This window comes from Cnephaeus nilssonii, assembly GCF_951640355.1.
Source record: "Cnephaeus nilssonii genome assembly, chromosome: 2".
Taxonomy (NCBI): domain Eukaryota; kingdom Metazoa; phylum Chordata; class Mammalia; order Chiroptera; family Vespertilionidae; genus Cnephaeus; species Cnephaeus nilssonii.
The window spans coordinates 61,925,377-61,940,459 of record NC_137073.1 but is presented as its reverse complement, the minus strand read 5'-3'; the positions used below and the strand labels follow the sequence as shown (position 1 = coordinate 61,940,459).

The 15,083-nt window shown below is 37.9% G+C and overlaps 1 protein-coding gene across 16 annotated transcripts in view; it reads right to left on the bottom strand.

The window, feature by feature from the left end:
* Positions 1-15,083, bottom strand: part of MCTP1 (multiple C2 and transmembrane domain containing 1) — a gene marked incomplete at both ends in the record, with an annotated part of 442,947 nt that overhangs the window by 67,159 nt on the left and 360,705 nt on the right. For all 16 annotated transcript variants that reach the window (XM_079799000.1, XM_079799009.1, XM_079799010.1 and 13 more), the window contains one exon: positions 562-615. In XM_079799000.1, coding sequence (XP_079655126.1) covers positions 562-615 — 54 coding nt within the window. The remainder of the gene's footprint in view (positions 1-561; positions 616-15,083) is intronic.

The window sequence follows — 15,083 nt, the reverse complement described above, 5'->3', positions numbered from 1 at the left end:
AAAATGAGCCTCTCTGACCACACTTCCCTGACCAAGGAGCCACGGGGCCATTCCAAGTCAAGTCTAAGCAGAGGGCAGTAGCCCTGGGATTATTTAAATGCCCTCCGCTCACATGTGTTCCTCTGATGAGCAATTTTTCGAAAATTACAGATGACAATATCCATGTTCAGCTCATGCAGCCTGCTATTTTTTCTCTTCTCTCTTTCCCCAAAGTGTAGCCTGATTTGTAATACTCAAGATAGGACAAATTTTTGCCCTTCAAAAACAGTTGTCACTGCCGTTATCTTCACGCAAGCTATCAAGTTCCAGACAAGCTGAATTATTATTATTTTTTTTGTTCCTAGCAGAAAAATATTTGACCCAGCTCTGGACAAAAGCGAAGAGGATTTATAGCCCTCTCTCCCTCTTTGCAACATGCGGTGGCATTGTTAGGATGATAAACAGCACTGTCCAATTTTCTGGACTTGAACACTTCAACTCCTTTTTTAACTGTCTGTGAAAACAGTGTCAGGTCTACATTTCCCCATCCCCAGGTACCCAAGTGCTGGGAAAGATAATTACCTTGTCATCTTTGTCATCTTCTTCTTCCTCGTCCTCTAGCATGTCCTCCACTACCTGCAGACAGAAACAGAAGTCGTTTTCATGCTCTTAAAAGAGAGAGTTTTGTTCTGTCATTTTGAACCTTTTGGAAATGAAAACTTTATTAACATTTGAAACAGAAGCACGGAGAGGGAATATTTGATCTAGAGATAAGGATGAGGGAAATGCCATGCCTTTAATTGATTAAAACCAGGGAACTGAATCCCAGTCAGGGGAACCCCATTGTGTGAAATATTCTGTGACAACTGAAACAATCTGAAATAATGCATAAGGTAAATGAACATAATTTGAGAGATGCTTTAAATCAGGAAATTTCCTTTTTACCTATTCTGCTGTCTATATTAATTAGGCACTTAAAATTTGGAGCTAGATAACTAAGCAGAAAACAGCTCTGCTATTTTTAATTTACTTTTCAGCAAACTCTTAAGATAAAGAACTTATCAATGTCTGTTCATTGATTCATGCTGGTGATCAATGGCATAAAACTAACAACATCTTTCATGTCTCAAATTTTAATTCTTATGTATAAATGTCAAGTTCTAACTAAGTCTGTATTACTTTTTCATTTTATGATTTACCTTGTATGCTAACTTTAATTCTGTGATTTTACAACAAGACTGAACATTATTATTGAAAGAAAATTAGAAATAGATTCAATAATCAAATGTGTGTAATATGTATGTAATATAGGTGGGTATACATGCATGTCTTTTTAAATGGTTCCTGGTTTACCTACCTCAGCAGAATGGAATAGTCATTTTGGATTTGCCACATAATTTCTGCTTGCCTCAATCAGTATTGTGCAGTCATTAAACAAATGACTGCAGCCATTATTTTTTTATTTTTAAATATATTTTTATTCATTTCAGAGAGGAAGGAAGAGGGAGGGAGGGAGGGAGGGAGGGAGGGAGGGAGGGAGGGAGAGAGAGAGAGAGAGAGAGAGAGAGAGAGAGAGAGAGAGAAATATCCACGCTGAGAAAGAATCATGGATCGGCTGCCTCCTGCATGCCCCCTACTGGGGATCGAGCCCACAACCCGGGCATATGCCCTTTAGTCCACAGGCTGACGCTCTATCCACTGAACCAAACTGGCCAGGGCGTACAGCCATTATTAATGGAACTTCAACCTGTTTCAGGTGTTGTATTATGGTTTTACACACCTACACACACACACACACACACACACACACACACACACACACACACACAAGCGTGCACACACGTGCGCGCACACACACAAATATTCCACAGAAACCAACAATTAAAAAAATTGGGGGGGGGGGCGTTATTCAAGTAAATGGCAATTTATTATGATTCTATTTATGTCATTTCTCATTCTTGTGACATTTTTATTTTTTATCTAGTCTGTACCTCTACCTCTGAATAAACGTGATAGAATAGTGATTAACAAATATTTTAACCTTTCTCCCAAAGCTCATTAACTTTAGAAGATAGAGACCACCAGTCCTTCTTTCACGTGGCTTTCTGATACAAAACAGGAATATGCTTAATTATTGAATGAAAACTTCAATAACTAAGACTGTATTATGCAACGAGTTACATAAACTGAAATAATATGTCAGGAATCTCAGTTATTCTAATACTTTTCCTCAGATATTTCTAAATGCATTAACTGCTTTAAAAGAATAGCCCAAACACAAGCCTTCAGAACTGATATAACTCAAAGCATCTGACAACCTGTGAGATTGTTCCTAATTTAATGTCATACTTCAAATATTTTATCACATGGTAGAATTCTGTGGTCTTTCATTGGGACATTCAGCATTCTGAAGAAACCATAGTAGCACAATATCTATTTCCAATATCTGGAGAGAGTTTACACTTATTTTGGGACATACAAAGCAATTCAGCCTCAGAAAGAAAGAAGGATTCTTGACCTTCTCTCTAGAACTATATTATGTCACTCCATAAGCACTCTTATAAATCCCCTTGCCCAGGGAACACAGTGCTAGGTACTGTGGGAATACAAAATGAGGAACACCTAGATAATTCATCTATACTCATGACAGCTCTAAAGAGGCTTATAACCCAGTAATTTAAATGAGGACTATCAGATAATTTTTCATGTTGACTTTCAATTTACTAAAATTTTTTTAAGTATTCATATCCTAAGTATACAGAAAACTAATAATTAGTTGTTATATGCCAGGCTATTTAAAATTGGGCTATTTGTGATGGAAATTTAAATAGGAAAGGCAGTCACAATATTTCAGTATACTGGTATGTGTTGCATCTCAAGAACTCACCTAATAGCTGAACTAGAACTTAAACCAGACTATGGAACAGTAGAGAGCAACCTCTCAACCCCTACCCAGTTCTAAAAAAAAATAAAAAGAAAAAAATTCCCCTCTCACAAGATTTTTAAAAAATTATTATAATTTTGTTATCTCTAATAAAATGATGTTTTAAATTTTAGATTTAGAATAAGTAATCTTTAAGATTGGTCATTTACCTATTTTATTTATTTTTCGATGTCAACCTATGTGACCATTGATAGACAAAGAGATAAAAAAGTTTATTCCTCAGCCATAAACTAGAATGAAATCTTGCCATTTGCATCAACACAAATGGACCTAGAGAATATTATGCTAAGTGAAATAAGCCAGACAGAGAAAGACAAATACCATATGATTTCACTTATATATGGACTCTAAAAAAAATAAACAATCAAAACAGAAACAAACTAATAGATATAGAGATCATTTTGATGTTTGCCCGATGGGAGGTGTGTTGGAGGGATGGATAGAAGGGGGAAGGGCTTAAGAAGTACAAATTGATTGTTACAAAATAGTCATGGGGATGTAAAGAACAGCATAGGAAATATAGCCAATAATCCTCTCTAATAAAATGGTAATATGCAAATTAACCATCACTCCACTACATAAGCCATGCCCACCAGTCAAGCCACGCCCACCAGCCAATCAGGGCAAGTATGCAAATTAACCCCAATCCAAGATGGCTACAGCCACAGAGAGCAATGTTTCCCAGGTAACAGAGCAAGCCAAGCTTTCCATAGCCAATGCAGGCCTAAGCCTCCACTCAAGCTACAAAGTTTCCCTTATAGAAGGTAAACAAATTCAAACAAATGGCAGCAGAATGGAGCTTGAGAGAGCAGGCCAGGGTTGCCGGTGGCAACAGGGGAAGCAAAGCTTTCCGCACACCCTGGCCAGGCTCACCCGCTTAAGGCTACAAAGTTTCAATTGTAGAAAGTGAATTAACTGCCACAGAATGGCTGCCGCCCCAGGCTACAAAGTTTCAATTGTAGAAGGAAAATAAATTCCAGATACCAGGGCCTCCCCTTGGGTTGCCAGGGGGCGTGGCCGGCCTGCAAACCACCACAGGCCCCTCGCTCAGGCCGCCCCATGCCCCAAGGGAACCCCCACCCTTATCTGTGACACCCTTCAGGGCAAACCAGCTGGCCCCCACCTGTGCACCAGGCCTCTATCCTATCTAATAAAAGAGTAATATACAGATTGATCATCACTGCAACACACAATATAGCTGCCTCCATGTGGTCAAAGATCCTGCCCCCATGTGGACACAAGATGGCCACTACAAGATGGCCAGCAGGAGAGGGCAGTTGGGAGGCACCCGGCCTGCAAGGGAGGGCAGTTGAGAGGGACCAGGCTTGCAAGGGAGGGCACTTGGAGGTGATCAACCCTGCAGGAGAGGGCAGTTAGGGGTGACCAGGCTGGCAGAGGAGGGAAGTTGGGGGCAAACAGGCTGGCAGGGGAGCAGTTAAGCATCAACCAGGCTGGCAGCGGAGTGGTTAGGGGGTGATCAGGTTGGCAGGCAGAAGCGGTTAGGGGCAATCAGGAAGGCAGGCAGGCAAGCAGTTGGGAGCCAGCAGTCCTGGATTGTGAGAGGGATGTCCGACTGCCCGTTTAGGCCCGATCCCACCAGGATCAGGCCTAAACGGGCAGTCGGACATCCCTCCAGGAGTCCCAGATTGGAGAGGGTACAGGCTGGGCTGAGGGACAACCCCCCGCCGTGCACGAATTTCGTGCACCGGGCTTCTAGTATTGCAATAACTATGTATGGTGTCAACTGGGTACTAGACTTATTGAGGAAATCACTGTGTAAGTTGTATAAATGTCTCATCATTATTTTGTACACCTGAAACTAATATAATATTGTATATCAACTGTAATTGAAAAATTTAAAAAATTATGAAAATAAATAAAAATTGTATATATTTAGGTATACAACAATGATGATTTTTATAAATTAACTTGAGAGAGAGAAACATCGATTGACTGCCTCTTGTACGCTCCTTGACCAGGGATGGAACCTGCAACCTGGGTATGTTCCTGACTAAAAATCTAACCCACCACCTTTTAGTGTATGAGACGACACTCCAACCAACTGACACACACCAGCCAGGGCCAATATGATGATTTGATATACATTAAGTTAAGTGACTTTTTTTTTGTGCTAAAATTACCCATACAAAGTCATTTATCAAAAATGTTAAGAAAAATAAAATAAATACTATACTTTTATTCCTGTGCACAAACTCCAACAATATTTTCAAAAGTTATTAAGAATGTATTATATGCCTCCCCTCTTTAGTACTTACTATTATTCTGCAGGTGCTAGGAAGACAGAATCATGGTTAAATTGTGCCTAGCAGATGGCAACATACATAGTGGGTGTTCAAGAAATGTGATAGAGTGAATAGATGAATACATCATCTATTCTTCATATCCTTGAATACAATTTAGTAAAGTGCCTATCATTTATCTCACAGAAGAACTAACTGGCCTGGAAAGAGTTATGCCTAATCAATGATGCAGATTAATAAAAGCAAATATTCAAAATGCCTTGAAATAGTTGCCTGGAAATACAAACCATGAATATTTAACCTTCATTTTAAGATTTGGAGATTCCACTATCTTTTTTTTTTTTTTAAATATGTTTTTATTGATTTCAGAGAGAGGAAGGGAGAGGGAAAGGGGGACAGAAACATAAATGAAGACAGAGAATCATTGATCTGCTGCCTCCTGCACGTCCCCTACTGGGGATTGAGCCTACAACTTGGGCATGTGCCCTGATCAGGGAATTGAACCATGACCCTCTGGTTCATGAATTGATTCAACCACTGAGCAACACCAACTGGGCAATCTCCCAATATCTTCTAGTTGATTTTCAAAAATTCAAAATATTACTGAACCATAAAAAACCCCAAAAGTTTAATTTACACATTTTACAAATCAATTGCAAATCTTATGTTCGAGAATGACTCAAAGAGGTCTGCAGATTCAGGCTCTTCATTTGTGAAACCAAAACTGTTCTTCCCCTTCACAAGTGGGCAATTGGCTATGCACAATTGCTTCACAAATGTGCAGCCAGGACAACCCAATGCAGCCATTTGCTTTTACATTTGGCAGAAGAGTGTTGTGTTAGCAAGAGGCCCCTGTGTTGTGTTTAGTGCTCTAGTGAGGGCCTTCCCCTCCCCCAGCACCCTTTTAATGTTACACCATAAATACCTACAAGTGAGGATTTATAATATAGGTGGCTTTCCTATTGATGCCTCTAAGCTGCTTCAGAATGTATCCCACTATTATATTTTGCTAAGGTGAAGTTTAAGGTGGCTTGGAAAATAGAGATAATAATAGCACCTATTCCATGTGTTGATCAAGGATCCAATGAGATAGTATATTTAGTGCTTAGCAAAGTTCCTGTATTGAAGTACTCAAAAATGTTGGCTATTAATAAAAATAAAAATAACATTAATTTAATAATATTTTAAACATTATTTTCTGAAATTAAAATTTTTTTTCTGGGCAAAATATTCAGTGTTCTTAACCAGATACAAAATTCCGGTTCATGTTTCATTAAGAAACACATAGAAGGGCACAGGTAGAGGCATGGATAAAGATTCCAATTAAAATGATAATGCTTTCACAACTAATTTTCAGGCTCTAATGGTCCAATGAAATAGATGCCTTTGAAGGCAAGAGTGCCTCAGAAGCTAGTCTGTGCTTTAAGACATGAGCCCTGGCCAAATGCAATGAATATAGAAACTGCAAACTGAGCTTTTAAAAACAAACTGTATATATCACTGAAGTACGTTTAATGACTGCACAAAATTGCAACATGTTCCAGAGAACTCAAATAACACCTATTATTTAGAAAGAGAGTACTAGAGTTTAGCACTTAACTAAGGAAAACAAATAAACTAAGAGTCCTAGTGTCAAATTCCAGCTTTTTCTCTCCAAATGAAAAAGAAAATGACTACTTAGCTTTGTTTTCAAGTACACAAAGTCCAGTTGCCCAAATATTTGTCAGCAATAATTCAATAACAATACATATGTAGTATTTCCTTAAGGAAAATAATGAAGAGTGAGGAAAAAATGAGTATGTTAGAAAACATACATTTCTACAGTTGGGTTTTTTTTTCTCCTTTTATTCTTAAGGGGGAATAATTTAGATGGGCTCTAGAATTCTCTTTCCAAATTATGCTTTCTGATACCTTGCTTGAAAACAAGTAGTATTAATCAAACAAAGGAAGGGCACCAGGGAAATCAGAAAGATGTAATGCAAGCAGTTAAAAGTGACATGACCTTCTGTAATGTCGCTCGTCACAGACTTATATGCCACACACTGGAGGAAGGTCTTGAAAGAACTGATTCTTGGTACTATTCCTTGAATGTAATACTAATAGAGATGACATTTTAAAAAACACACGTAGACAGCCCCAAATGCAGCATGCCAGCGACATTACAGCCCCAAAGAATAAGCAGAAAACATTATTTTTAAAAGCAAATTTCTCCTTTCCTAGTCCATATTTGCTGGACATTTGTCATTACCATATAAAATATAATATGTGGCTGTACATTGAAAAAATAATCTATTTTCAAAATGGAACAAAATTGCATCTGTAGAATCTATGTATTTTATATAATTATATGGCAGCTCTTTTTAACATTATGACTTAATTATAATTCAATATAGCTAAACACTTTATGATTTACAAGGAAATAAAATTTTATCTGGCTGAAATGTTAATAATAATGTTGGTAATCTGAATAAAAATATGACATGTTTAGATTTATTCCACCAGACAAAGATGTATAAGTGAGGGACCAGACGGATGCAGAGAAGAAAGACCAAGACAGTGAAAGGATGAGGAAAAGTGAATTTGGTAAACTTCAAATTAAAATCATTATGGGACAGTGGATACTACTTATTGCTTTTTAATATCATTTTAGTTTGCAAGTTTTAAGACTAAAGTTTCAAAGGGGGTTAAAAATTCCATGAATAATTATTAAAACATGCCATATTATGATTTTCCCAGGGATAAAGCCTTCCACTAATTTATACCCCTTTAAGCAAAAAGGAACCCAAAGAATCTTGGTTATGTTACCCTTATCTTGAGTACCACAAAGCCCAAAACCCTCAAAAGCCAAAGCCGACACAAACCAGTTTCTTTTGTATGTTTACTTTTCTCCCAGGAAATAATCTTTGAGTTAAGTAGATGTTTTGCTATGTCCAGAATGAAAAGTTGCACAATCAAAAGCTTTACTCAAACTATCTATAAAAAAAGCAACTATTAAGTTAAAGAAATCACTACTGTCCTGATGTGCAACTGTGATGTTAAAAAATTAACAAGAAAACTGTCACAAAAGAAAGAAGTTTCATATTTAATTTCATATTCATAGAACATCCAAATGTGCACACATGCTATTTGGATACATTGCAAAATAAATGCCTATTTCCACCCTAGAGATGTGGAAGATCTGGGGAGAGTAGCATTCTTCAACATGGTCTGGAGTCCATTTATTCCATTCCGTGTGTGCAGAAATCAAGCAGAGCATGCATTTTTGTGCCAGTGGATTTATAACATGTGTAAGTATCACAGGGATTGAGAAGATGCATATAATTGCTCAGATTATCTCACATCTCTTAAAAGTACAGGAGGTCGAGCTGAAGACTGTTGTGTTAATAAGATTATTGTAGGTGAGCCTATGCTGTCATTTTCAGAACAGGACATGTGCTTCTCATGAGATTTTTGAGGGGGAACTTTTGGCAAAATGAATGCTGTGTACATATAATTTGCCCCACTTTTGAAAAAAAAAAAGTTAAGATTTATAAATAGGTCTGGGATATACTGTCTCATCGAGTATATCTCAAAAGCAAATGTATATATGATGGCTGCTTAGTTTGACTCACACTATTAAGAATTTGACCTTGGAGTATTTCAGCCACAGTTGTCATCAAGATAACTGAGCCCCTAGATGTAATAATAATTAGTGTGATAGACTTGCCAGTGAGGTTGAATATATTGCAGTACAAAAGAAGGCAGACTAAAAAGAAAAGCATTATTACTTACTGCTAAAAGACTTCCCGATTTTTACAGAGACACTCAAATACAATTATTTCTTCTTACAGAATGCATTTCCTTGGCTCATTCTGGGAAGTGCCATGTTGTAATTTAGTCTGATTCTTAATAGGAAATGTGGCTTTAATGTGGCTATCAGATGACTTCTGATGCATGCCACTGATTACATACAGCCTGTATTCTGCATCAACAACAGCATTCTTATTTGCAGTATAATATGCTTTGCTGTAAGGTGCAAGGACAGTGAATTTACTTTACTGGCCAAGACTGCATAACCTTTTACTTTTTAAGTGTCAGCCTAATACGCAGAAAAAAACCCCTTCCATTAAGAAAGGCTAAATATATTATAAATTCTATGATCAGTATAAGCATCTTAAATGAATTTCTTGTATTTCCTTCTCAGTATTCTTAAATGTTCATTCTTATACTTACACAAAGCACTGTGAACTGAATTCTTGTGTTTATTTGAACTATGTCTCCATCTAAAGGCTTCACAATGTATTGTATTTTTGCTTGCAGGGGAAATTCTTATCTTGATTGTTTTTAGGATATTGCATATTAATTCATTTCAGTTGGGGGAAAATAGGTCAACTATTAACCTATAGTATGCTTTTTAAATGATAATGCTTTCTTGAAACTATATTATTTTTCAGGTTAAAAATGTACACAAAATGTACACAAAAGGCCAAATTATTGAATTGCTTAATGTGCTTTGCAAATGAAACGAAAAGATAGCCATTAGACTTACAAGTCATCTGTTTTTATAAAATTTAATTTTTAAAGCAAATCATTTTTCCATTAATAATAAACATATTTTAAATAAAAGGAAAATTAGGTATTTAAGCCTCTCTATAGAAAATCAAATTTCCATTCCAGAGTCACCAAGTTGTAACAAAAAGGCATAATTTGAAATATTAAAAACAACCTAAGGAATTTTATTTTTTGTGTCTAATGAAGAGTCCGCATTGCCTTTGTAAAACATTGTCTGCAAAGCAAGAGGAGCGGCTCTGACCTCTGTGAGCACCATGTCCTCCAATCCCCAGTCTTCCCAGAAATGCCCTTTGCTCTACCCCCATCCGATATGTCTGGGAGCATTAAAGCCACAATAGGCAAGAAGTTCTTTGTCAGGTAAATATATAGTTTAGCACATGCAATGCAGGGAAATGCTGCACTTTTGAAACATTAGGAACCTTTAAAGAATAAGATTGGAAAACAACAAAAAAATCATTTATCTTGGAGATTAACATTAGGAAAATTTATAAGGTTTGATTCACTTTTTACAAAAATTCACAGCTACTGCCTATTTGAAAGGATATACTAGGAGTAGTGAAGGGGGTTAGAGGAACCGGTGGACATTTGAAGAGAAAAAATATTCTGATGCTAATTTGATTTTTTTTTCTTGTGCCTAGAAATTTTGAGGCCTGAGAATATGCCAAAAAATGTAACTTTAATAATGAAGCATGTTTTGAATGTCACAGATCATATAGTCAGAAAACTTCATTTCCCCCCTTATATCCATTTTCTATGAATAATAATGAAAAATAGTTTTTATCCTTTTTTTTGTAAAGAATAATCACTTCACAAAAGACAGCCCTTGTGGGCTTGGACCTACATTTGAACTGGAAGAATGTCTGTGGTGAATGGTGAATTGTAGCATAAAAGCCTGAATGAAAAGAATGTTCATGAAACCTCACACAAAACCTCCATACCCATTTCATCGTGAGCTTCCCACAATACAACACAAGAGCTCTACATTCTAGGAAAAGCGGGCCTGCTCCACTTATCATTTCGGCTTTATGTAGTGTACTGTGTGATTGCTAAATTAGTGCATAATGCATTTATAATACTTATAGTACCAACATTTAGTTAAATAACCTTTATGTAAGATTTATGTTGGTTTTTTTATTTCTCATTTAATGGCAAATTATGAAGAGCATGTTTCATAAAGATAATTCTCTATTTAAATTCATCAGTCCATTAAATATTAAAATTATGTTTCTGATGCAATCGAGAACAAATTTGTCCAGCTTCAGTGATTATTTGCACTCATAAAAATTAGGCTTGATTAATAAAATTTAAATGCTTGATTAAGTTGACATTTTCATGTCCTATTCTGATTTATTAAAATTAGTCCCTGTGCCCAGGCCTGGTATGCTAACGTAGGTTTACCTTTCCCCTTCTCTTAGTTGATGTCCAGAGTGAGACTGTTAGGAAGAAGTGTTCTGCTTTAAATTTAGTGATGGTTTCAGGGAAATGCCCCGTTTTTACTCATTGGGGATGGGGAGGCAGCCTTTGTGTTTATGCATTGTGCATGGTGTAGATTTGTATAACAATAATCAAGAAAAATGTTTCTTTCAAATATTTATGGACATGGTCTGTGAAATGGCATACGTTTCTAGTATTTCTGTAAAATTCAGTTACCAAGAACCTTTAATCTGTAGAAAATTGCTCAAATATTTGCATCTGCATTTTCTGTTGATAAATTTACTTTTTTTTTGTCCCTGTGGGACTTCCATATACATAGCAGAGGGATTATACACATAGGAAATCTTAAAAAAAAAAAAAAAAAATATATATATATATATATATATATATATATATATATATATATATATTGTATTTCAGGCTTTAGTGTTGTATTTCATATATATGTATTTCAGGCTTTAGTGTTGTATTTCATATATATATATATATATATATATATATATATATATATATATATATATATCCTACCTAATAAAACAGTAATATGCAAATTGACCGCACCCTCGCTACACCTAAGCCACGCCCACCAGCCATGCCACGCCCATTATCCAATCAGAGCGAGTATGCAAATAAACCCGACCAAGATGGCGGGTAATTTGCATACATAGGTGCCCAGAGCTGACCCCTGCCATCGGAGGCGGGGAGCTGGGTGTCCACTCAGGCTCCAGGCCAAAAGCCGCCAGCTGCGGCTTTTGGCCTGGTGCAAGAGCGGACACCCTGCAATCGATCCCAGGGAGCTGGGCGTTGCTTCGGCCTGGTACACCAGTGGACACCCTGCAATTGATCACCTGGGCAGGGAGCTGGGGGTCTGCTTTCGGCCTGGGCAGGAGCGGACCCCCTGCGATTGATTGTAGGGAGCTGGGGGTCTGCTCCTGCCCAAGAGGCTTTTGGTCTGGGCAGGGGCTGAGCCGATGATCAGAGGGAGCTGGAGGTCCCCTTCCCAGGCCTAAAGCTTCGGCCAGAGGCTTTAGGCCTGGGCAGGGCCCAGCCCTCCATTGGTGTGAACTATAGAGGAAACACCTTTTCTGACTGCATATTGGCTAAACTTCCTGTATGCCACTGGTAATATTCTTAGTAACTTGGGTAATAAGAATCCAAAGAGGTGATCTAGGGTTTTTCCACCACACTTCTGGAGAAAAAAACGAAGGTCCGCTGCTGGAGGGCTAAGAAATGTCATATCCTGCCCTAGCCGGTTTGACTCAGTGGATAGAGCCTCAGCCTGCAGACAGCAGGGTCTGGGTTTGATTCTGATCAAAGGCATGTACCTAGGTTGCAGGCTCCTCCCTGGCCGGGGCCCAGATCAGGGCTCATGCAGGAGGCAACCAATCAAAGTGTTTCTCTCTGTCTTTCCCTTTCTCTTCCACATACTCTAAAAGTCAATGGAAACATACCCTCAGGTGAGGATAAAAAATAAAGAAAGAAATCCATATCCTATGAAAGACACATCTTGAAAATGCCTAAAGAAAGTTGTCATTTTTTCTTGGTGAAGGGACTGGAGTCCATGTTGATGAAAACACCTTGGCAGCTGCGGTGACTGGCAGTGGCTGCAGCAGTGGGGCGATGGGGCTGGTGCCTTCCCCTGACGAGCTCGGTCGCCTCCCACAAAGGGAGGCCAGACTGCAGCTTAGGTACGCTCCCTGTGGGGCGCGGGCCTAAGCCGTCAGTAGGACATCCCCTGAGGGCTCCCAGTATGTGAGAGGGGGCAGGTTGGGCTGAGGGACCCCCGACCCCAAGTGCATGAATTTCATGCACCGGGCCCCTAAAATATATATATATATTTCAGAGAGGAAGGGAGAGGGAGAGAGAGATAGAAACATCAATGATGAGAGAGTCATTGGCTGCCTCCTGCATGTCCCATACTGGGGATCGTGCCCACAACCCAGGCATATGCCCTGACTGGGAATCAAACCCTGACCTCCTGGTTCATAGGTCCATGCTCAACCATTGAGTCACGCCAGCTGGACAGGAAATCTTTCTGTGGCAATGCTATTGTCTTTGTTTACAGCCTCAAAATCAAGAATGACTAATGGCCATGGAAATCCATCCTCTCCAATAGTACTTACAAGGGAACAACTCTCCAAGAAAGGTAGTGACTTATATAGTGTTTTAACTCCATACTCACACTGGCTTGTCCTATTTTATACAGGGTTGTGTGCCTAATTGCCATTTATTGAGCACTTACTATATGCTTGATACAGTATATTAACTGTCTCTAATCTTCCCAAGACCTCAACAAGGTAGGCATTAGCAACCTTGTAACTACTGAGAAAATTGAGGCTTAGGGGAATGAGTAAATTCATAGAGGTAACAGATAGAAGGTCTGGAATTTAATCCCAGGTCTTTCTAATTTCACAGTTTGAGCTCTTAACCTCTACCAACAGGAAATGTGTAGTGACAATACTCCTTTTAAAGATATTTCACTTTGCCCAGGTGAATATAATTCATTTAGAAAATTTGGTTAGGAATTTTTTTTTTAATTTAAAGTTGCTAACAAAATATTTGGTAATTTTAAAAATAAATGATATGATATAGTAATTATTATTTTTTGAATGATGAAATAAGTTCAGTAACAAATGACAGAAATGCCTTTGAAGGCGTATTGAAGTTGGGTTACCTGTGTGTACTATTCTAGTTCTGTGGTAGAAAGGCTTTAAAGGCTTTAGTGTTGTATTTCATGCAACACTAAAATGATTAATGAATACAAATCTCTCAGGATTATTGGTTTCTTAATAATAGTTCTGATTTATAAACATTTTTTACATGCAGATAAAGACATATCATTTGGCTTCCACTTTTGGTTTGTTGATGGAGGTCTTGCAATTTCCTGTTGCCTTTCTGAACCAGGGGTAATACCTCGACACAAACAGGATAACAGACCATCTGCCAACAGTACCCACCACACGGAGTATGATGCTCAAAACTAGTAATGCAAACTAAGAAGGTGCTTCTGCTAGCCCTACATCCTACCTTCCTCACCATAACGTTGCAAAGAGTTTTGGCTACCTACAAAGAGCAGTATGCAAAATCATTCAGAAAGAACAAATAGGACTAGAAATAGATAGGATAACACGTCTATCCTGAGAACTGAGAACAATATTGTGGGTATCCTTTTTTTCTTCTTTTCTAAGTCTCATTCCTTGATTATAGAAGTCACAAGATTGTGGGAACAGATCTTTAGGAAGTATAACAGAAATAATAGAAAAATTGGCTGACATATGGATAAATGCTTGTTTTGAACATTTAGAGAACCATTCTAGAATGGTGAATTCTCTGGATCAATGGGAGGCTTTGAGGGGAGTTTAAGAAGTTGGTTTTCCAATGAGTTCCTGAACTGCAGGGGTCAACCGGGGTTCAAATAAGAGACAATCAGCCATTTATGGGGCAAGATCTTAAGGTTTCCTTCAAAGATGCCAAAGATAATTTATTGGGTAGAAAAGGAGCTGGGTTTCAGGGCAGAAATCCTCTAAAAAAAATGAAAAGCATCTCTTTACCTTGTTATATTCTCTTATGGGTCTTTGGAGAATCTGAGCAAAGTGGGATAGATTCAGGAAGATGGTGGGGAACAAAAATATAAGATTAACTATAAGCGTCCTCTATGGCAGCTATCACTAACTTTAAATTCTAAGTCTATTTCCCAAGTCCTAATAGATATAAAGCAAAAAGTTTACGTTCCTATGAGAAAAGTCCTTAGTAAATTGACTTTTAAAAATAGAAGTGTTTACCTTTACATCTTTCTCTATGTGAACTGAATTGTCACGTACAGGTAACACTCATCTTCTACCATTCCACAATTTTATCTTTTCCATTTAAAGTTTAACTGGAGTTTGAGGATAGAGTAAAAGAACAGCCAATAA